This window comes from Puccinia triticina, chromosome 12A (genome assembly GCF_026914185.1).
Source record: "Puccinia triticina chromosome 12A, complete sequence".
Classification (NCBI taxonomy): domain Eukaryota; kingdom Fungi; phylum Basidiomycota; class Pucciniomycetes; order Pucciniales; family Pucciniaceae; genus Puccinia; species Puccinia triticina.
The window spans coordinates 2,421,118-2,443,212 of NC_070569.1; the positions used below are offsets into that span (position 1 = coordinate 2,421,118).

The window sequence follows — 22,095 nt, forward strand, 5'->3', positions numbered from 1 at the left end:
AAAGCAACTGCATAGATTTGTATAAAGAAAATATCAGAGGTGCAAACGTGTTCAGTATTTGGACAAGAGCAGGAGAAGGGTTTCATAACTGAAAGCTTCATTGAGGCGCAATACCAATCCTTCTGGCCTACTCTCAAACTATAAAATAAGGAAGTGAGTTCAAGCAAAAACAATTGTGTGAGTTGGATAGATTGTTAACACAAAAACCTCCCTACACATGTATAAGCTCTGTATGAGCAAGAATATTGAGATTTGATTATACAAAGAGATGCCATGTGGTGAAGGGAAAATATTGAGTGTGCTCAGCATCAAGAATGACAACCTTTTGACTTACAAATATTTCTCTTGCATATCCCATCTGGCAGCTCAGTAGATACATGTGTAAGTGAGATGCTGAGGTGAGGAGCCCAAATAAAAATGCCAAACAAGTCGAAGGATAGATCAGGCGATATGGAAGATTGAATTGATATCCCCTTCCTGCCTTCAATGAACATTTAAAAGCGCAACACTTCATCCACTGTTGCTAATTTATCCCTTCCACTTGGCATAGCACTCACACAAACTTGATCACTCTGATCACTCTGAAGCATGTCTTCAACCTTCTGTCTGGGCCAATTCATCATCACATTAAGCCTCTCCAGTCCTGTCACCCTAGCGTATGATTTACCCCAGCTGGTCTTCCTCCAAAGAGGGCGCCAACAAGTCCATATATATTGTGAAACGCAGACCAGAGTTGGTGATCTGAGCAAAAGGCAGAGTCAATACCTAGGTCCCTTGTTAGGTCCTGTTTCAAGCTGTTCAACTCCGGTAACCCATTCTGAAATCCCCCCCGAAGATGTGGCTCTAGTCAAATTGCGTGCATTTCTTGTGACCAAGAATTGTGTCCAGCCTCAGCTGAGGGGCTGTGTCTTCGGTCGTGCTGAAAATATACCTTGAGTCCAGTCAGCTTTTGAAACTGCTCAAGTTGAGCTCAGCCCAATCTGGAACTATAACCCCGATGTTTTCTTCAAAATTCCTCACCTCATATCTCAATCCTCTGTCGATCATGAAATTTCCAACCCACCGACTTCGCTTGCGGCAGCAATTAACCAGTGCAGAACAAATCTGAAATCCCATCAGCTATCTGCCCTCCAGTTTCTCCTGAGGAATGAGGATCCTGAAAATAATGAAACCGAAGCCTTGTGGTACAACAATGATAATTCCTGGCTTCGTGACTACTTTGACGAGGAGCAAGATTTAAGCGAGACAGAAACCCTGGAGGAAGGCAGAGCCCAAGGTTCAATCCTTGCCAACAATATGGGTTTAGGCAAGACGTTGACAACACTGGCATTTATTCTGGCTACAAGTCATCAAGGTCAAACCTTTCGCCAGGCAGATCAAGAAAATCGGTCGGCAGCTACTCTAGTCATCTGTCCTCTGGCAACCCTTTCGAATTGGCAGAATGAGATCCGGCTCCACTTCAATCATCATGCAATTCCGTACAAAGTATTCCATGGAGAGGAACGAAAGAAGATTACACGGCACGACCTTCAGTCAACTATGTTGGTTTTGACAACTTACGAAATGATTGGAATGAGTGGAAATAGGAAACATCCCAACCAGCTCAACATCGAATCTCTTAATCTTAAATGGTTCAGATTAGTCTTAGACGAAGCCCAGTGAGTATAAAGATCTATTTGAATTTTGCAAAACATGCAACTGACTAATCTTGAGGATTACAGCTTGATCAGAAATCCCATGACAAATCGGACGCAAAGTATTCAAAGCCTTCAGAAGCGCTTTGTCCTTTGCTTAACTGGAACACCAGTTCAGAACCGGTTGACTGACCTGCAAAGCTTAATAACACTGTTGAATATACACCCTTGGAACAAAGAATGGATATGGAAGGGCTGTCTTGTGCCTCAAATGAACGGTGGTGCTCAACAGGCAATCATAACGGTAAATCGATTAATGCAAGCCATTTGCTTGAGAAGAACAAAGGACGCCCTTCTGAATCTCCCGGAGAAGCTCAAGAATATTGTGGTGGTGAATATCAGTCCAGAATGGGAGGGGATTTCAAAAATGCTGCACGAGACGTTTATAAATTTTTTTGGAAGACTACGCACAAGTGGCAAAAGATGGGATTCTGCAGAATTTTTCCGGCAGTTGACAATGCTTCGTCAATTTTGCAATCATCCATTATTTGCACGGTCAGAAATCACCTTTCAACCAGAATGGCGATGGCAAGATTCAGGGAAGATTGTTCACCTAGTGGAAAATCTTAAGGTCTTCTTGAGAGAAGTTCGAGGCATTAAAAGGCCAAAGGCAGTGGTATTCTCTAGCTTCACTGGCTTCTTAGGGATGTGGGTTTTTTTCTCTTGTGAATAGGCATGTGTTTGAATTCTAATGATATTTTGCAGTATTGAACGTGCTCTTGAGGAAAATCAGATCAAATCCACCTGGCTCACTGGCGATGAAACCCCCAAGAGGCGTGATGAAAACTTGAGAGAGTTTCGAACCAATGACAGGTGCAATGTCCTACTGGCATCAATACAAGCTGGCGGGGTAGGAATTGATTTACGTTGCGCTCAAAATGTGTACATGATGGTAAGCCAGTACAGAGATTGTATTGACAACAAAAGAAATGAAACTGATAACAGTAAATCCACCAGGAACCTAGTTGGAACCCAGCTGCAGAGGGGCAGGCTGTTGATCGACTTTACCGCTTGGGACAGAGTCATCCAGTTCATGTATATCGGTACTACATCAGGGGAAGTTTGGAAATGAATATCTACCAGGTACAGAGGAGAAAAGGAGAACTAGCAATGTAGGTTATTTCAATCAGTATTTCGGCAGGGCAAGATACTGAATTGGGTTTTTTTCTGGATAAAAAAGGCTAAGTGTGCCATCGGGGGGAAATGAGAGTTATGAATGTGCTCAGCTTTTGATGAAAGATATGATAGGTTGAAATACAATATCCCATGACTCACAGGAAGGAGACTCATCCAAGAGTCAGGATCTCAACAAAATTGACTGGATCCTTTGGATTGAGGAGAATTTTCTGGGACTCAGAAAGTGTGGACAAGTATTGAGGGGAGTAGCAGTTGGATGGCAAGTTGCGAGGGACATCCTTGAAGCTGGTGGGAGGTGCTGAGGTTGAAGGTTTGCAACGATATTCTAAAACAAACTCGTGGACAAATTGGGACCCCTTGGTGATAGTCTGTTTCTGGATAAATATGCTGTCCAAATTTTGTGCAAAGGAGCAGAATTCATCAGATCTCCAGAGCATTGGAATTTTCGTCAGATATCGAGGTGGTTTTTGTTCGGTGTCCGAGGTCGATTTGATGTTGTCAAATAATGTGGCAGTGTTAGAGTTGAAGTTGAGCTTGGACAGTGTTTCTTGACGGTGTTGTGAGATCTGGCAAGATGAATTCTATTAATACCTGGATGAAGCAGGAAAGACATATTCTGTGAAACACTACATACCTGTATTCGTACTTTGGCTTTCTTCTCAGATTTGCTCTTCTTTGCTTTCCGGTTGTGTGAGAACGAGCCAAGTCGGACACCTTTCTGTCGGCCCATGAACCATCTGTGGAGAATACCAAGCTGAAAGGATTTGTTTGTAGCCTCGCAAGGGTCCATGAAATATTGACTGAACGCCCCGGTTGTATACACATTCCTCCAGTGTTTCAAGACAAACTTCAAAAATAGTTGATTCCATTGAGAATCCCAGGGGTGTGCCCACGCATAGGTTACTCCAGGGAAATTTGAGTTGGAGAGGTCTTGGGTGAAGATACTTCGGAATGCAGGTGAAATCTTCTCGCTGGTAGATGTAACTGACTCTTGGGGGACAGGATCGATTTCCCGGCATAGGATGGAGTCTGGGAGGTTTGATCCTACATGAAAATCATGGGCTGAGGGGGGAAGGATCCATGTGGTGGAAGGGGTCTTCTTAGCGTTGTATTCTACATCAAGGAGAGCTCGGATGAATGCAGAGATACAACGAGATAGTGAGGATTTGGAATTGGGCAAGATGGTTGAGTATACCCGATTGACATTTTTAGTGCTAGTGGGAGGTTTCCCATCTGCAAAGTGGTCTTGTGATGAGGACATTAGAATTAGAGGGGACAGAGTGAGGGAACGAGCTGGGCAAGGCAAAGAGCAATGGAATTATATGGTGAATAAAATCCCAAGGCGATGTCAGGAGACGCAGAAGAGTGTCTTGGAGTCAAAGGGACAGAGGTTTTACATAAAGAACAAAGGGGATCTAGCCCTGCATGCATGATCCAAATACACAGCCAGCAGGGTGTCAGTCAAGAAAGGTGTTGAGTGAATGTGGTGTCACTCTAACGTACGCGCGTACAATGGGGTGACATTTGTCGCATGACCAGGCAGCTTTTGGAATTGGGTAGTGCCGAGGATCTATGAAACCATGTAATTGACAGGCGCAATGCATATGAAATTTGGTCACCCAATTGTACGCGCGTACAATTGGGTGACATCAAGGACTCCCTCAGACCTCATCTTGAGCACACACCACTACTCTTATTCATGGAAAAGACCCAAAAATACTACAGTAGCATCCATCTGAACCCCCCTTGAATTGTGTGGCAGGCAAGCCATGCCACCTCCCAGGTTCAAGTCTTGATGGCCTGTCTCAATCGGAACTGGTGTCCTATATTTGGATCATACATGTCGGTGATGAAAGAAGATGTCCTGTTTGGAGCTACACATTTTGCAGGATACAAACCACGGCAAACAGAACCTTGGAATAGATCTTCATCACATAAGACCGTTCAATTTGGGATCCTGATACTATGGTGAGGTTCTAACATGCATAAATGGGATGGATCACAAAGGAAAAGGGCATGAATCCGTGTAGCTTTGTCATTTTGTGCAGAGAATAACACTACCAATAACAGTAAGAGCAAAAACAGTAACAGGCAGAATATATCAAAAACACATCCAGTAGAAATCTTAGGCCAGTCGCAATTCAATCATCCTTGGGGCGAGAGCAATTAGCCACAGGCAGAAGCAATGAAAACCTCAAACGGACTACAACTTACTATATGCAGGAACTACCCCTCTTGTCATGGATGTGTCTAAGTAGTTTGGAAGTATTGATTTGCCAATGGTGGGGCCAACTCGGGCGGAACAAAGGTCACTGGCCCTGGTTGGACACGCAGTAAATCAGCTGTGAGGTGGTAATGAGCAGCTTTGAACAAGTAACTAGACCTTTTCCCAGGCGGTTTCTTCTGGCATCCCAGATTGCTTTCACATTTGGGATTGCCCATTTGGGAACATGCATATCGTTGGCCCCTGCAGTCACTTTTCCCTGGCACATGATATACCAATCCCAAGTACGACGGTCACGTTGGTAGGTGTCCACGTTTGGTGCAGATGATTTTTGATCAATGGGACCAGGCTCGAATTCCATGAGTGAGTTTTCAATCATCATCTGCTGCTCTTGAAGCCACTTAGCTTGGATAGGAGATAATGTCACTCGCACAGGAATTAATTTACTACAAGGTGTACCAGGTATCAGATCCATGATGTGTAAGGGATAATTGCAAGGGAATCTTTGGCTGATTCTAATAAATTAGAACGTTGGTTTGTTTGGTATGAGGCTAGAGGTAGAAGTGCAATCTATTTATCTTCGAACCAACTAAACAGGGCCAGAGACCAACTGTGAACAAGGCAGGAGAATGTTATGCAAGTTGAGTTTGAATACACTGGGATTGAATAAGATTTACCTCAATGCAGGGGTTATGACAACAGGAATCAGGCAACTGGATTTAAGACGGGGAAAAACCAGGACCACATCGGAGAGGCAGTGAGGGTTTAGAACAAGTCATGTTTGGTTTCATTGAGTGCATGGAAGTCTTTTATCTGTATCAACATAACACATGCAATCATTCTATGCATGCAGTCGGGTTTGCCACAAAACAAGTGTACAGCTGAATCTTCCTCATAAAAGCCGCATGTGTGTTTGGTCCTAGGTGTACAAATGCACCGGAAACCTGAAGAGCTTCCAGCATCACCCATATCCTCAGTGATGCTTTAGATGTTCCCCTCTGTTTTTTAAAATTCGACATCTCAATTCAACATAGGATTGAAAAATATCTATTGATCAAACAAAACCCGTATTCGCCACCATGCCCAACACACCTAGTAACATTTGTCGCTGTGAAATACATGGCTGCAACAAAGCCCAACACAAAGAGGAGGGGGTTGGAGTTGTATCAGGGAGAGTTTTGTCAAGGAAGGTGTTCCTGAAGCACATGAAGGATGTAACTCAGCAACAGAAGAAGCAACAGCCCCAGCATTCAGGGAAAACTCCAGGCGGATCAGACCAATTGCCTGTACGTAATCATCAATCAAGATAAATAGTTGGTTTTGTGATGCTGTAGAGATGCTGATGCAAGCCTGGATCAGGTTATTCCTCATGCATCCACCTCCGATTCAGGCCCAGCTCACACAATGATTTCACCAATTTTGGAGGAGGATTTCTGTAAACAGGTCATGATTCAAATGGCGCAATCTGTTTTACAAAACAAACTCAGCAAGGCAGGTGCAGCCTCTTTCCTAGCGGCAGCAAGGCAGAATGTCTCACTTTTAGGAGCCCTCTGGAGCTCTCGGGATCACAATATTGATACAACCGAAATTATCAACAACATTCCAAAGACCCGAGATGCTGTTTTCCATCGTCTTGGCCTTTTTCCAGATCTGACAACACAAATTTGTTGCAAGAAGTGTTTTGCATTATATCCCCCGATTCAGAAAGGTGATCTTGACCCTCCGACAAAATGTACTCAGACTTTCCTGTCTCAATACCAAGGCTACTGTAAATGGGCAAAGCTGCAAAACATTGAGCCCACATGTGACCAGGCGCTCTACAAATTCGACAAAGACCAAATATCTCAGCCACTTCGCACTTACTCATATCTAACCCTCAAGTCCTGGTTGAAGCAGCGTCTTTCCCAACCTCTGTTTGAATCTCTGCTGGACTCAAGCCTTTCTGCAACTAGCTGGGAGTCACATCACGAAATGGAGGATGTGTGGCATGGACGTGTCTGGCAGGAATTTCCAAACTTGGAAGACGGAAGTGGGATCTACACAAGCAAATCAGGAAACCTTGTATTTAGCCTGTATCTCGACTGGTTTAACGCTGAAGGGACATCAAATCTTGGGAAGCACAATTCAATTGGAGCTATTATCTTGATCTGTCTCAACCTTCCTCCAACTCAGCGGTACAAGATTGAGAATGTCTTCCTGTTTGGTATTATTCCAGGACCAAAGGAACCGAGTCTAGATGAGGTTAACCACCTGTTGCGGCCTCTGGTGAACGAATTGCAAGAATTTTGGACCGGAATATTCTTTGAATCAACTGCATCTCACCCAAATGGAAGAATGATAAGAGCGGTAATCTTCCCCCTTATTGCCGATCTTCCAGCTCTCCGCAAGGCTGCAGGGTTTGGAAGCCATTCTTCAATTATGTTTTGCTCTTTCTGTACTTTGAGCAAGCGTGACATTGCCGAGATGGATAAATCAAAGTTTCCTCCAAGAACAGATGATGAACATCGGAAAAAGGCCGCTGCCTGGATTGAACTCAAAAATGCGACTGACAGGAAAAAGTACGTTAAAGCACATGGCGCAAGATGGAGTGTATTGAATGAGCTACCGTACTGGCAGCCAATTGAGTTTTGCTCCATTGAATTGATGCATGCTCTAATCCTCGGTGACTTGAAAGATCACTCAATCAATTTAATGGGTTTGCAGTTAGCTGGGTCAAAACTTCAAGATATGCAAGAGAAAGACAAGGAATGGCAGAATGATGCAACATACAGCGAGCATCCATTTGCAGCCAAGCCCATGGGGAAGGACAAAGGGAAACGAAAATTAGTCGATTTTGAAGAAGAGAGTGCCAATCCTGACTTACCAAACAAGCGAATCCGTCCAGCTTCTTCAAGCAAGGGAGAAAAAGTGGCCCAAGGATCCAATTCAAATAGACTTCTCCGCGGCAATCGTTCATGCTCTGGTTCTGAGGCGACTTCAGATGGATCAACTCAGCATTCTTATCAACTTAGACTCAAGAAAAAAGCGTTGTGTGATGCAGATGAGGAGGTAACCACTGAATCAGATGTTGATTGTGGCAGTGACCACACCGCCACTCAATCCCGGCACCGAGCCCGTCGACGTGCAATTTCACCAGTTCAAAATTTGGGTCAGCCTAAACTTTTGCCAGGAGAGTTGGACATAGTGCGGAGAACGATTTTACACACCATTGTGCCCTCATGGATTGACCGTGTCCCGCGTAATCTGGGATTGGCCAGCCATGGGTCTTTGAAGGCAGCAGAATGGTTGATCCTGTACAAGGTTTACTATCCGCTTTCGTTGATCCCCCTGTGGACAAAATCATATGACGATTCAGCAACTGAGGAAAGCAAACAGAGGATATCTTCACTTCTGAAATCAACAACTACATTGTGCAAAGTTGCGCACTTCCTCACTCTTCGGAAGATCAAAATTTCAGACCTTGATGAACTGGACGATCTGATTTTGCAATACCGACAAGTCCTCCAAGAATACTGGCCTGCACTAGCAAGCAAACCCAATCTCCATCTGACACAACATTACTCTGATGTCATCCGTCGGTTTGGTCCACCTTGCTCCACAGCTGCCTGGGCGCAGGAGAGAATGAATGGAATGTTGCAGAAGCTGCCAACCAACCATCACGTTGGTGAGTGGGCTCTCAATTGATATTTCTCAATGTGTGTGTAAAAACTGAGTGTTTTTTCATGTGAATTACAGACGAAATACCCAAGACATTGATGAAGGAATGGCATATCAACTCAATGTTCCAGGCAATAATTCAAGAACATACTGCCAAACATCATCACGTCTTGCAGGAAAAGGTCAATCCCAAAAGTGTGTCTACAACTCAGTTGAAGGGACCATTGATGTCCAAATGGAAGCGAGCGGTGGCTGGGAAGGAGGGGACTAGGAGGAGGCAGAGCACAAGCGTAGAAGTACCCAACCTGCAGTCCGTAGTTGAAATCGTTGAATACTTCAAGCTTGATGGGAAGACATTCACCACCAAAGATCACCACAAAGGAAACTGCTTAGTAGAGTTTTACCTAGGTAGAGATCAACGATTTGGGGAGGTGGTGCAAATATTCCAATCAGACCAGACACCCGGGAAAACTTGGTTCTTAGTCAAGCCATTCAAGGAGGTAGCAAGGGATGAAGATCCATATAGGGACTACCCAGATCTCAATTGTCGCCTGGTCCAGACAAATTATGAAGTTACGGAGGTGATTGATAGTGAGAGGATCATTGGACATGTTGCCATTCTTTTGAATCCAGCCTCAACCTTCGGATTTGAAACGGAAACCATTAGTGCTGTGGGCCTGGGAACTGCGGTCAGTCTTTTCATCAAAATATTGTGTGGACTTATTTGGCTGACATTTTGTTTGGTTGGTGGTTGGATATGTACCTTGCAGGGGTGGGAGGGTTTGGGGGAAAATTAGAATATTCGAAAAAAGGCACCTGTGTGTGTTGTCCTTTGTTTGCATCACAGGATCACACCTACATGTATATACAGCAATCTTGTCCTCCAACTGATACCAACGATTGGTCTTTGTCAGGATACCATTATTCCCCAAATTTTTGTTCCGCTTCACCATTCATCCAAGCTCACTTCACGCTCTTCTCATCATCCTTTGCCTCTCCCATACCTGGCTTGCAACTTTCCCAAACAAAATTTTCCATAGAATATACCATATGTTACACTGTTGAACAGAAACACATTATTACCGACTTGATTTTTCACTCTGTAACCGATTAAATACTTCCAATTTGCCATGGCTTCTGAAAATGGTGAAAGAGATCATTCGAGGGATGAGGAACAGGGAGACGGTTTGGAAGGAGTTGATCAAGATGAAAGTTGGATTTCAGCCATTGTTGATGGTTTTGTTACTTCCAATGGAATTTCGGACCCAACAAACAATGCACCAGAGGGTTAGTTACATTTTTTCCCCCCAATCTCACTCCTGCTCACGGTCCTGACTTCTGTGGTGGTGTAGGAGGAAATTCGGAAAACGTGACGCAGCCAAGCAATTTGCCCGAAACATCTCGGTTGTCCCCAAAGGTGGTAGTCCAGAATGCCAGGCGAGACAGGGATAAGTTGGAATCAGATGAGGGCGACAGACGAGCTGAGAAGAGAATAAGGGGAATCGCAGGCAAACAAGCTCTAGCCGAACACTGCAACAAGTATTCGCGGAGCATCCAAAGCTTTATCAAGTTCTTTCTCGGCAATCCAGAGAAGCCACAAGATTATCCACCACCTCCAACTTCAGACGAAATGAAAGCACTTTACTGGGTGGAGAGAAGGGCCGATTCGATAAGAAAACAACTAGCTCGATTACGGGAAGTGCTGCACCAGAAGCCTCCTGCAGAGATTGAATTTTTGGTTTCTCGTGCGGAAAAGGAAATCAGGAAGAATATCAAGATGCCGTCTTTCACCCCTGCTGTCCAGAAGGGTACCCATTGGGGTCAAATTGTCAGTGCGCAAACAAAGGGCAATGTGGAGAGGGCGCTGTCTCTGGCTGGAATCTCAAGAGTGACTTTTGACTGGGAAGTACGCCATGGCTCCGAATCAGCGTGGAACTCTGCCATTGTGGAAGTCTTAGGAAGCCGGTCTGTTGAATGGCTCCGCCGCTCCATGCCAATAACCGATGAGAAGGCTGGTCAAGTTTCCGCTATAATACTACGATGAGTCCATACAAAAAGTGGAGAGATTCAAGAATCTGTGAAGTTGGGCGGCGATGCGTACGACAAGGCAAGAGAAGGACGAGTAAAAAAGGCCCAATACCAGAGATGGAAGAAAAAGGTGTGTTGATTTTTGAATGGTTTTTCACTGGGGGTGACCAATACTGAACTGATGATGCATATTACAGATAAAGGAGAACAGATGCTTGATGGTTGGGAAGGTCTTGAGAGACAATGTTGCTCTAGCCGCAGTCTGTGAAGACAAGTAATGTGGCTCCGATATCGAAGATGGACCACCGAACCAGTTACCCATCACCCGTAGCAGTTCTCTCACCTCCATCCTTCACTGTTTGGACAAGATGGTGCAAGCCCAGGCAACACACCACCAAACCATCAAGAGCAACCAGTCACTTTACGGACGATCACAGAAACTCTTCAAGACGTTCACCGGGGTGAGAGGTGTGCCAAGGGATCTTCCGCGGGATTGCTATGACAATAGATGGTGGGAGACGTTGAGTACTTTCGACCAGCAAACCATATCACGAGAGGGTCCAATCGGTCTGGAGGAGATTGCACGGAATATGGAAAAACACTGTCATGGCGCAACGATTAGAACCAGTTCCGATGCAGCATCTGGACCCTCAACCCAGAAAAACAACAAGCGAAGACTTGAAGGCGAATCTGAGCCTGGTGGTTCTAGTGCTGGTGTGGCAGGAGGAGAAAACCGAATTTCCAGCGAGACCATGAATGTTGATTAGTTTGATTTCATATTCACCTTGAAAGTGCACTTATTTGTGTTTGCCACAAAACATGAAATCGATTCCTTTGCTCAGAAGTGTGGATACACCTGCTCGGTCTATTCTTGTTTGATTAGGCTGTGTACACACAGCTGGGCCCCAGGTGGTACCATGTTTTGCTGTCACTCTATTGTACGCACGTACAATAAGGTGACAAGGTGTGTGCACTAGTGTGAGAACGTGTATGATATTTTGAGGGAGCCTGCTTATTACTCTTGTATTGATTCGTGCAACTTGGGCTGGACTCTGCATGAGTGTCACCGGATTGTACGCGCGTACAATGGGGTGACACAGTTCGCCTGCACTTCAGCTAGACTTCCAGTGCCCTTCCGTGAGGCGTCCACACAACAAACTTCTGGTTAAACAAGCAGATTTGGTTGATTATGTTACCAGATCTGCCTCACTGCATGCATACATCGCCATGAGACCAGGTGTTCAAGTCTCATGATTTCACACATGTTCTAGACTAAATTTTGACGATTGCAGAATATGACACACCCTAGTGCAACAATCAGCCTTTCCAGAGATGTTTTGTTTGTCTGTGAATGATGTGCTTAATTTCCTGATGAGCTTGTCTGCGCCTTACTGAGTTTGATCAGTCAGAGTTTGGCCAAGGACGACAAACATGTCAGCTATACCCATTACAAAGGCAGATTGTGGGTGGACAATTGGTAATTTGAATAATTCAACACAATGGGTTATTCTAGAAAAACATCTTGAAAGAACATATAAGAACTCGCCTCCAAGGCCTCCTTAGCTTCCGGTCCCCCCATCCCACCTGCCTATTTACTTATTTCTCATCCACTTCTCTTTGCCCTCACAAATCAATACCCCCAGTTGCCACCAAGATGACCACCGGTGTACCTTCTGTCATTGCTCAATCCAATGAGACCCATGCATCACTCGATCCCCCCATCACCCAAGCACCTTCCAGTACTCCACCACCAAGTAGGTTATCCAGATCACTCTGAGATCCCCCCCCCTCACATCCGTTCTGATCTCTCCCCCCAGCTCAACAGGTTATACAAGCCAACTTTCCGTCAATGCGCTCAGTTGCGCCAACATTTGAAGAGTTTTCTTTCCGAAGCAATGAACCTGGGCCAGCTCTCCCTCTCAATCCTACCGAACCAATTCTCAACACTGAAATCCAGCAGATCACAGCGGAAGAATTTGGGCGATCGATAATTGCAGCCCAGAAGGCTACTGATGGACTCCGCAATCTGAAGCTCCCTCGAAGTGCAAAACATCTAGTTAAATTGCTTGGGGATACCTTGACCACCACAAAACGCAGTGTGTCATTTCTTCTTCCTGTCACTCATGCCTACACCACCATGACTGACGAGTGCTCCCTTGCCAGAATTTGAGGAAACGGGTGAAATTCCGGATGATGAAGCCATCAAGATCACCACAATCAAATCTGGCCGAACATCACCATCAACATCTCGGAGCGGCACCCAGCCCCCAAAGAAAAGATCCAACAAAGGAAAAGGCACCAAGCCTGTTGATCTCTTGAGCAAGAAGCCCAGCGTCGACCTTCAACCAGACCAGCCCAAACAATCATTTGTTGAGAACAATCTTGATTCAACTTCACTCCCAATCCCCCGAGAAGATCGGCCTGAAAATCCTCCTTACCAACAGTTCCCATCCGCTCCAGCAGCCTCAGATGCTACCACTGCTGGCACTGCCACTCATTCCTGCCCCCAGGACAACTTGATTGATAGTGCACCAACTCCAGGTGCTGATCCTCTAGATCTTGCTCTGCGCCCTTCTCAAAGTCCAGGCCCCAACCCTCACCTGGGAATTCTTCCGACACCCGCTCCAGGGGATGAGGTTCAACAACCACCATCGCTTGCGGTCAACACTCCTGCTTTCAGCCATCCCGATCCACATGACTCAAGTGCAACTCCGTCCAACTCTGCCAACACAAGTAATGCCCCTTACACTTCAAATGCTCATCTCCCAACTGCTCAAGAAAACCCACCCCCTGCCACCTCGAACACCAACAACCCACCAAACGTTGGTCGCATTGAGGATCCTGCTCAGCTCACCATTCTCCGATCTAATGATATACGAATTCAGGTCATTTGTATTCACCGAGAGAATGACGGAGTGAAACCATCCTGGCAAAAATACCGAACAACGTGGACATCCCTCAGCGAACTTGTTCAATTCCGAGCACAGTCAATGCACGCGGCAGGTCCAACCAAACCAGAATTCAACTTTGGACAAACTTCATGCTCATATGCCAGTTGGATCAAGACAATCAGCTCATTGTGTAAGGCTTTCTACTCTCCTTCATTTGTACCTTGATCCTGCAACCCGACTGACAAATGTCTTGCAATCAATTTAGCAACCAATTTTTTGTCTCCCTCACCCAACGAACAGTGGTACTGCCCCGACGTCATCGACTTTCCCCGTCTAGTCACATTTGGAAATAAAGGCAACACCCTACCTCCCAAATCTTTCATCTCAACTGCGGCCAAATCTCCTCATCCCGATTCAAACATAGTTCGCTTCCTCTATTGGCTTGCACATCCACCCCAATCCTCAACTTCTGATTGGGCCAAGCTTGTTGCCGCATCTGTTGAACTGATGGCGGACAACCTGTACACGCCTCCTGTCCCTGTGACTTGCAAGGAGGATGACATTGTACAAGGTGTGCAAGTGCTCAAACAAATTGAATCACTCAAGAATTCGTCATCAAGTTTTGATACTGCTGAAGTCAACCCCATCACAGCCACCGAACCAGTTGAACGTTCTCATGCTGTTGATGTTTTGCACGAATTCCGCAACGTGATACTTGACATCTACGCAGCCTACGTCATCTTCCAAACTCACGCACTCAGTGAACCACCGATGTCTGATGCGCAGAAGAAAGCCAACTCTTGATTGCTCTGTAGTACCAGCGAAGCTTCCAGCGGCACTGTGTCCCAATCCAAAAAGCATTCTGTGGAACTAGTCAAGCGTCGAGAGGATTCTATGCGTGAACTTGCTCTTTGCCAGCGCCGTCAGAACTACCAGCCTTTGGTCTTCTTTCTCCTGGGCGGTGTTCGTGGCCTCTTCCTGGCATCCAGGAACTATTGTAATGCTTCAATCTCTGATTGTATGTCCTTCATCCAGTGTATGACAATCATTAAACGACACTCAACCTCATCACACACACCTCAAGAACCGATATGGAAAAACCTCTCTGCCTACCTCGTCACCATCTTTGCTCCTGAATTCAGCTCCCCCACCAAAATCTCCCACCTCCAGAAGAACCTAACTCGACAAGAGATTGCGGAGGCCATAACCCTTGACTTTCTTAGCCACTGGAGATTGTCCCAGCCAACATCTCCTTTTCTCATCCCTCATTCCTCTCGTCAAATCCCAGACAGTTGATTACAGATTCTCGTATACTCAATTCTAATTGTATGTACATATGACATTTATCTCCCTCCCTGACCCACTTATCCTCAATGTTTATTTTTCTCAAGGGTTAACATGTATGATCCACTCAGCTTTGTGGCTACTTCAAGCTGATTAAGTCCAGAGTTGAATGTGTCATGCAATCCCAGCGATGGCTTGCCCATTGGCTTGCAAACTTCTCATTGCCAAAGAAAGTGTCTGGATCACTTGAAGTCGGCACAATACATTTTTCTGGCTCCCCCGCATCAGCTGTGCTGCTCACCATTGTGAGGCAAACCCTGCACATCAAAACTCGCCTTTTTCATCCTCTTCTCAGCTCACCGAGTTCAAAAACCTGGGTGCATGCACACTTGTAGCAAAAACACAGAGAATCAAGCAGGAAACCCCTGATGGCTATTTGTATTTTCCTGGGTCATGACATAAAATTAAGATGCATGCAATCCGCCTCACGGGTCCACAATTATCTGTGTGACTAGCAACAGGTTGAATTGTTGTATATAATGGGAAAACAACTTGACATGATATTTTGGGGTCTCAGTAGTGTGTCTTTATCTTTTCTGATGACGGTTAAAATTGTGGAAGAAAAAACACAGGACAGCATCTGGAAAATGGTTTTCAGTTTCTCTTCTGAGAAGGACTCTTTTGTGTGTGTCGTCCTCTCTTGCGAGCAGCGGTCCAATCGTTTGCTTTCAGTACAAACCTCGTTTTGGGATTGGCCCTCAAGCTGTATGTGCTTTTTTCACATTGCCCAAGTTTGATTGCATGCTCAACCTAAAATAAGCATCCGCCAAACAATATATCAGTTTATAGAGCACATCATTCATAGAATGCCGGAGAACATGGATCCCTTACACCAACGGCAAGAAATCCATTCATGTAACTGGGAAATATTGCTGCCCTCCCCACAAACCTGATCGTATCTCCGGGTTGAACGGTCTGAAATGTTTCAAGTGCCTCGGGCTTGAGTGAAGAGAAGGTGATGTATCCCGTTTGTGACTGAATGCCGCCCATTCCACAAAGTGTGTGTTTTCCAACCAATTAAACCATCCTTGAGCATTATTCACAACGTTTCTATTCTAGAGAGATGCACAAACATGTTTTAAATTTCTGTCAACCACCTCAATGTGGGTGATACACTCTTGAATTGGATGGCGGTGGACCTTTGCAACTCGGGCCATTCCAAAAAGTTGCGCTTTTTCGTACTGAGATATGTCTGGAAACTCTCCACGGTGTACTTGCCACATCGAGCGTTCTACGGTGATGAGAGCTTGGTTGGAAAAAGGTGAAATTTCTAATTTTCCAAGTATGAATATTTGAGTAAAACTATCATGGAGGATGGCAGGAATAGAAGATCCAGATGATTTGAGCACGATGTGATATTGCTGAAAATGTGAAGTTGGGGGGTCGAGATGGTATAGAGAAATAGGGGTTTTCAGATGTATTTCAGATCCCTCACTGTGGATACTAATTTTATTTATGAGATGTAAATTGGCTGCAATCTCAATCATCTTTCTTGTGGCAATTTGAATTGGAGGGAGAGTTCGACTTAGGTGTGGCAAATCTTATTACTGGGGTGGATTGGGGGAACTTTCTCAACTCCTCCCAATCCTCCACTGTTATATAGGCCATACCCTGGCTTGAAACCGTTTGGAACAGACACTTTCTGGGTGTTTTCTGGCCAACAAAAGCAGCCCAGCTGTTCATGTTTCTTCGCTGCATTGGGACATTGCCAAAGCCACCGTTACAATTGGAAGATGTTTGGTAATGACAATCCCCTTTGTTCTCTTCACAAATTCAGATGCATGCACCTTTAACTATTACGTATGTGTATCCCCGCAAATTTTCCCCCTTCTTGTGTTTTGGTTGGGTTTGGGTGAATTTGTCTGCCTGGTAAATCTTTCCCTTTCATGAATCTAACTCTGGATCTACGTAATTTGAACACTTGTGTTACATAGTCGTCCAACTGTGACCCTTGTGACCTTTGCTACGTACATCCACTCAGATGTGTCACCCCAACGTACGCGCGTACATTGGGGTGACAAATTGCACCACTCCCACTCAACCGGCAGGTCCTAGCTCTGCATGGTCATGTACCAGGACCGCAGTTCTGTGTTTCAGATTTTCTGGCCATTTGGCCCCTGCCACAAAGAATGTACCGGTCATGATTTTTTCATCAATCATACCATGAATTATTTGGTCTTCTGAATTATCTAGAGCACACAGGGACCATAGGTCAGTCATCCCACTCCCGATATACCTGACTCCTGGAAACTCAATACAATCAGCTGTGTATTGGATCAAATCTCCCATGGTATCATCAATGTTTCTATCTTGTCACAACTGGGACCCAAATGCATGTGTTAATTCATTTCTTCCGTCCCTTAGTTAATACATTGCGATTAGCCAGCGTTTTTTTTTTTGAAAAAGTAACCAGGTGTCAGGAATCAGCTCAAATATTTCTGTTCATTTTTGATACTTGCACCTCCAAAATCTCATTCATCCCGAGTTGAATTTAGAGAGTGTGTCATTCTCAGGCATCTCAGTTTATTTTTGTGCAGGTTTCAGTTGTCCTGACGAGGCTGAGGCTCCTTCCATCTCTTCTACCAGTGTAGTCATTCATTCAAGCATTCAGTGGTAATATTTCTTCTTCCTCCTTTTCTCTGCCGCCCCATATCACTATTGCCTGGATGAATCAAAGGTTATAAAAATACATACATTGATTCTCTCTGATCTTGCGGGTTTGATGGTAGGATATACCCTCTGATTTCAGTTATCCTCCCAAGTTGGGAGAATCCATTGCCAAATCACCAATTCACCAAAGTTTTGAGCGCAGCTAGGAGATCACTTGGGATCAACACTGCCTTTGTCCCACAAATCCAGCACAAGTACTATTCACATAATACATTTCCCCCCTATAATCTACACCTATCATGAAACTCCCCCGTATTTGACCATTGCAATTTGATTAATTACTGGTGATGGACCATGTTTCCTCTGCAGGTAGTCATTCCTCATGGGCCCACCAAATCCTCACAAAGCTATTGCACATTGGGTATCCACTCTCAGCTTCTCCGTAGTATAAATTTCAAGAATCCCTGCCTGGTCAGGACCAGAGTTTGGGAAAACATGATTTCTGAAGTGTTTGCGTTCAGGATTTCCTGTCTAGGTCTATGCAAAAGAAATACATCATGCATTCCCACATGGCTGAGTCAGATATGCACTTGAGAAGCATAATGAAACTGTTCCAGCTAATCATAACGGTATTGCAACTGTGGATTTTATCATGTCTTAGAAAGCCTTGGGGTGATGTAGTGGTGGGCAGATTTTGACAGAGGCATATGAGGTAATATGAGACAGAACCCCACCCCCATAAAAAATTCTAGGCATCCTCCTATTATGCAGTCTCCCAGGCATCACCTCTGTGTAATGTTGGCTTGATATTGTGGTTGTTCAAAAGATTCCCTCAAACACTATCCAGTTAGTTATTTTCAAACACGCTACCCCATGGTGTCTCAACCGCAAACATCACCACAATATCTACATACTCAAGAGACCAATCTAGGCTATGGTTCATGGTACCTCCATTCAAGACCAGCATTGGTGGAAAGCGTTTGGATGTCACCTCATTGTACGCGCGTACAATGTGGTGACAATTTCCAGGAGCCACCACTATTGTTAGTGACTGACCCAAGTTCCCCCAAAATGTTTGGTGATTGAAATCACTTCCCTGTACCAGCAAACAATTGCGGGAGACACCAAATATCCCCAGCAAAAGGCAGATGATGCATCCCATCTTGACATGCTACTGGCTCTCTGATCATTTTCCCCTTGTCATGTGTCTTTTAGGAGCTTTTGTTTTTAGAGCTCCAATCTAGAGATAACTGTGCCTGGTAGTTTATGAGTGAGTCACACCACAAGTCAGACAACCTCCTCGTAGATGTTTTTCAGAATCCTCCTGTCACAACATGTTCCTTGGATGCTTCAGGCCTCAGTCCTAGTTGTTTAACAGACAGGATCCACTTTTCTTCCCTTGCATAACAACCTGTGCAAGCCCTGTACTCATTTTGGCGCACTGAATTTCAGCAGTTGTAGGATCTTGCATCATCTTCTGTTCATTGATGTAGTTCTCAATTTCTAAACACACATTGAATTCCTCCCAGCCTCTCATCTGTAAATCCGCTCACCTCACCATTTGAATTGATTCACAGCTTTGCAGGCAGAGATCAAGCCTATTTGATGCAGCTCCAGAGTTGAATGCAATACGGCCAGCAGAAGCCGTAGAATTTTCTCTTGGTTTGCATTGTGCAGCACACACTAATGTTTTTCTCACTTCCAAGTCTGATAATTTGTTCAGAGACTGTACAGAATTTCAAGTGGATTTCCAATTTTTCTGCTGTGTATGTGGATTGTAGTGTGAGTTGTGGTTCATCACTTCTTTTCAAATGCTCTTGTCTGACTTTCCTGCCAGTTCCTTGTGGTCGTGTCACTCGGTCATTCGCACTCTCTGCATTGATTTTGTGTGTGACATGTCACTTGTTAATGACCTGTCATTGCTGCTGTTTCGTTTGATCGCACGGCCACACATCATCCTGCCTGCCAGGAAACGTTCGCCTGCAAGCATCCCCTCGCTAGTCTCACAGTGTCCTTTGATATTCCCTAGCAGCAGCCTCGTCCAAACTCAGCAAGTCCCTGGAAGCTTCCCAGCTTTCAAACCCCCTCGGCAGCATTTCTCAGCCTGGTCAGCAGCATCGACACCCTTTCACCTCCTCTTTCTATCAGGATTTCTTGACCTCACAACTCCAACAAACCATTGCAAAACTGATACCTCTCTTTTTCTCAATCTCACTCGCTTATGCTTGCCAGGATCATGCATCCGCATCTCACTTCGCTCAATTTGGCGCCTGCAAACGAACGCCGAGCAGATGACGCGGAAGCGCCCTTGTCCAGCGCACCGAATGAGGCTCGTCAGCGTGGCATTCCTGATGCTCTTGTATGTCTCTTGATTCTTCCACTCGTCCATCTCCCCTCTCATCCAATCTCCATCTCCTCTCCCTCCTATCACCCTTCACCCTCTCCCTCTTTCATAATGCCCCCCCTCGCTTTGCTTCAGAACCCGGGCCTCTTGGCCTTGCTTTCCGATACTGACAAGCACCTGTCTCTTTCTCCCAATGATCAGCCTTGCTCGGCGATACACCCAACAGCTGAACACCTGACCAACCGCTCTCCATCGAACTCATCATGTCCGGTCTCCGAACCTAGTCGTCTTTGCTGGGGACAGAAGCGATTGATGTACTCGTTTGCAACCCGTCATCGGATCATTCAAACATTCAATCGCCTCCTCCCACCCTTCCCTCGCACTGGTGCCAGCTCAGCAGTCCATTTCTCCCTCCTGAATCCACCAACCCTTTTTTTCTTTGGTGGATCGTTCAGCGGAGCTCTAACGAACAACCTCTACTCAATCACATGCAATTCCGACGCTCCGCAACATCAGTTGACTGCAACTATCATCAATACTCGAGGCCAAGCCCCTTCTCCACTATCTCATGCAATTCTGGCCGCGATTGATGGCCAGATCTTTCTGTGGGGTGGTCAGACCACATCTTCCCTGTTAGACACTGCTGTCTACTGCCTTACCTTATCGACGCACTACTGGCATTGCTACAAGATTTCGGGACCATCACCCAATTTGATATTTGGCTCTTCATCAACAGTGTTTGAAGGGTACCTCTACGTTTATGGTGGCCACCACGTCAACGGCTCGATCACTGGCGATCTATGGCGGATCAGCTTAGACCATCGTATGTTTCTTCCTGTGACCTCCAATAACAACAAGCCAGCACTGACAACAAATCCTCCAACCTGGCCTCTTCTTAGTGCAGTCCGGCTCATCGTGGGAGCTCCTTGCACCTGCTGACACCCACCTTGTTCCTCTTGCTCGAACTGGCCACTCGGCCGTGGTGTATGCAAGCTCTTGGCTTGTCTTTGGTGGCACAACTGGTGCAGGCATGTCGAATGATCTCTGGGAGTATCAATTCCACACAAGTTAGTGGCATCAAATTCAATGCAACGGATCAGTCCCAACTCCTCGAAAGGACCATCTTCTTGTGCGGCTTGCAAATCAATTGTACACTCTTGGGGGCTGTGATATCGCAAATCAAACTCTTGGCGACTTCTGTGCACTTAACCTTGACAGTAAGCTGCTGTTGCATTTTTCTTTCTCCTTCTTGATTGCCTCATTCCCAAATACTGACCATCCACTTGCATTGATTCCAGCCTACGTTTGGACAAAACTGTCTTCGGATCATTTTGAACAGGTCTCTCCTTGTGGGAAATTCGCTGCTGCATGGGAAGAAACAATCTATGTTGTTGGTGGCCAATCCTCAAATTCAAGCGAGTGGACGGATTGGCGTTTCTACCATACTCTCAACATCGCCTCCACCTCAGTCACCCACCTTCTTGAAGATCAAGACATGCCATTGACTTCTGCCGATGATTATCCAACCAACGAACAGCCTTAAGTTTCTCCTCACATCCAAACCTCAATCAACTCCCTTTATTTGTGCATGCAGTGTTGCGTGGGGGTAGTGCAGTTGGTGTGACCATCATTCGTGCCACGGCTATCCTTACAATGCACTGCATGCATTTTACTGACTTGAGCAGGAGAGCAGAGGACTGACCATCATTCGGACCGTGCTCTCCTGGCTCATGTATCTTCCTGCTTCTCCATAAAAAACCAATGATAATGTCACCAGAACACTAATTTTTGCTACTGATGTCATCATCCCAGGACTGGCAAACGCATTCGTCCTCACAAACACTCCAAACGATGGCATCGACTCCAGGAAAAACGTGAACGACCGGTCTGCACTCCTGGCCAGCACCAGCATATTTACCACCTCTCCATCCCTCCATCGCGGCAACACGATCCCTTCCCTGACGAAATATTCACCACCCGGGCAACAATTGAAAAATACTACTTCAGCATCTCACACGGTGTTTGCCTTGTGGCGCCAAACAACCTACCTCCCTTCTGCATGGCTGTGTGGTATCCCTTTGACACAATGCCTTCTGAAGAGAAGAGGGGTTGGGAACGGTTTGTCTTGCATCTTCTCAGTCGCACCGACTACGTTGCTCGCGTCCA

At 45.5% G+C, this 22,095-nt stretch overlaps 2 protein-coding genes across 2 annotated transcripts; both read left to right on the forward strand.

Moving 5' to 3' along the window:
• Positions 1 to 11,967: 11,967 nt before the first annotated feature.
• On the forward strand, positions 11,968 to 15,028 carry PtA15_12A217 (uncharacterized protein; the record flags this gene model as incomplete). Its single annotated transcript, XM_053161804.1, has 3 exons — positions 11,968 to 11,985; positions 13,185 to 13,562; positions 15,023 to 15,028. The coding sequence occupies 3 exons, from the start codon at positions 11,968 to 11,970 to the stop codon at positions 15,026 to 15,028; spliced, it is 402 nt and encodes a 133-aa protein (XP_053025785.1).
• Positions 15,029 to 19,480: 4,452 nt separating this feature from the next.
• Positions 19,481 to 20,159, forward strand: PtA15_12A218 (uncharacterized protein; the record flags this gene model as incomplete). Its single annotated transcript, XM_053161805.1, has 3 exons — positions 19,481 to 19,692; positions 19,818 to 19,918; positions 20,131 to 20,159. The coding sequence occupies 3 exons, from the start codon at positions 19,481 to 19,483 to the stop codon at positions 20,157 to 20,159; spliced, it is 342 nt and encodes a 113-aa protein (XP_053025786.1).
• Between the last annotated feature and the right edge of the window lie 1,936 nt (positions 20,160 to 22,095).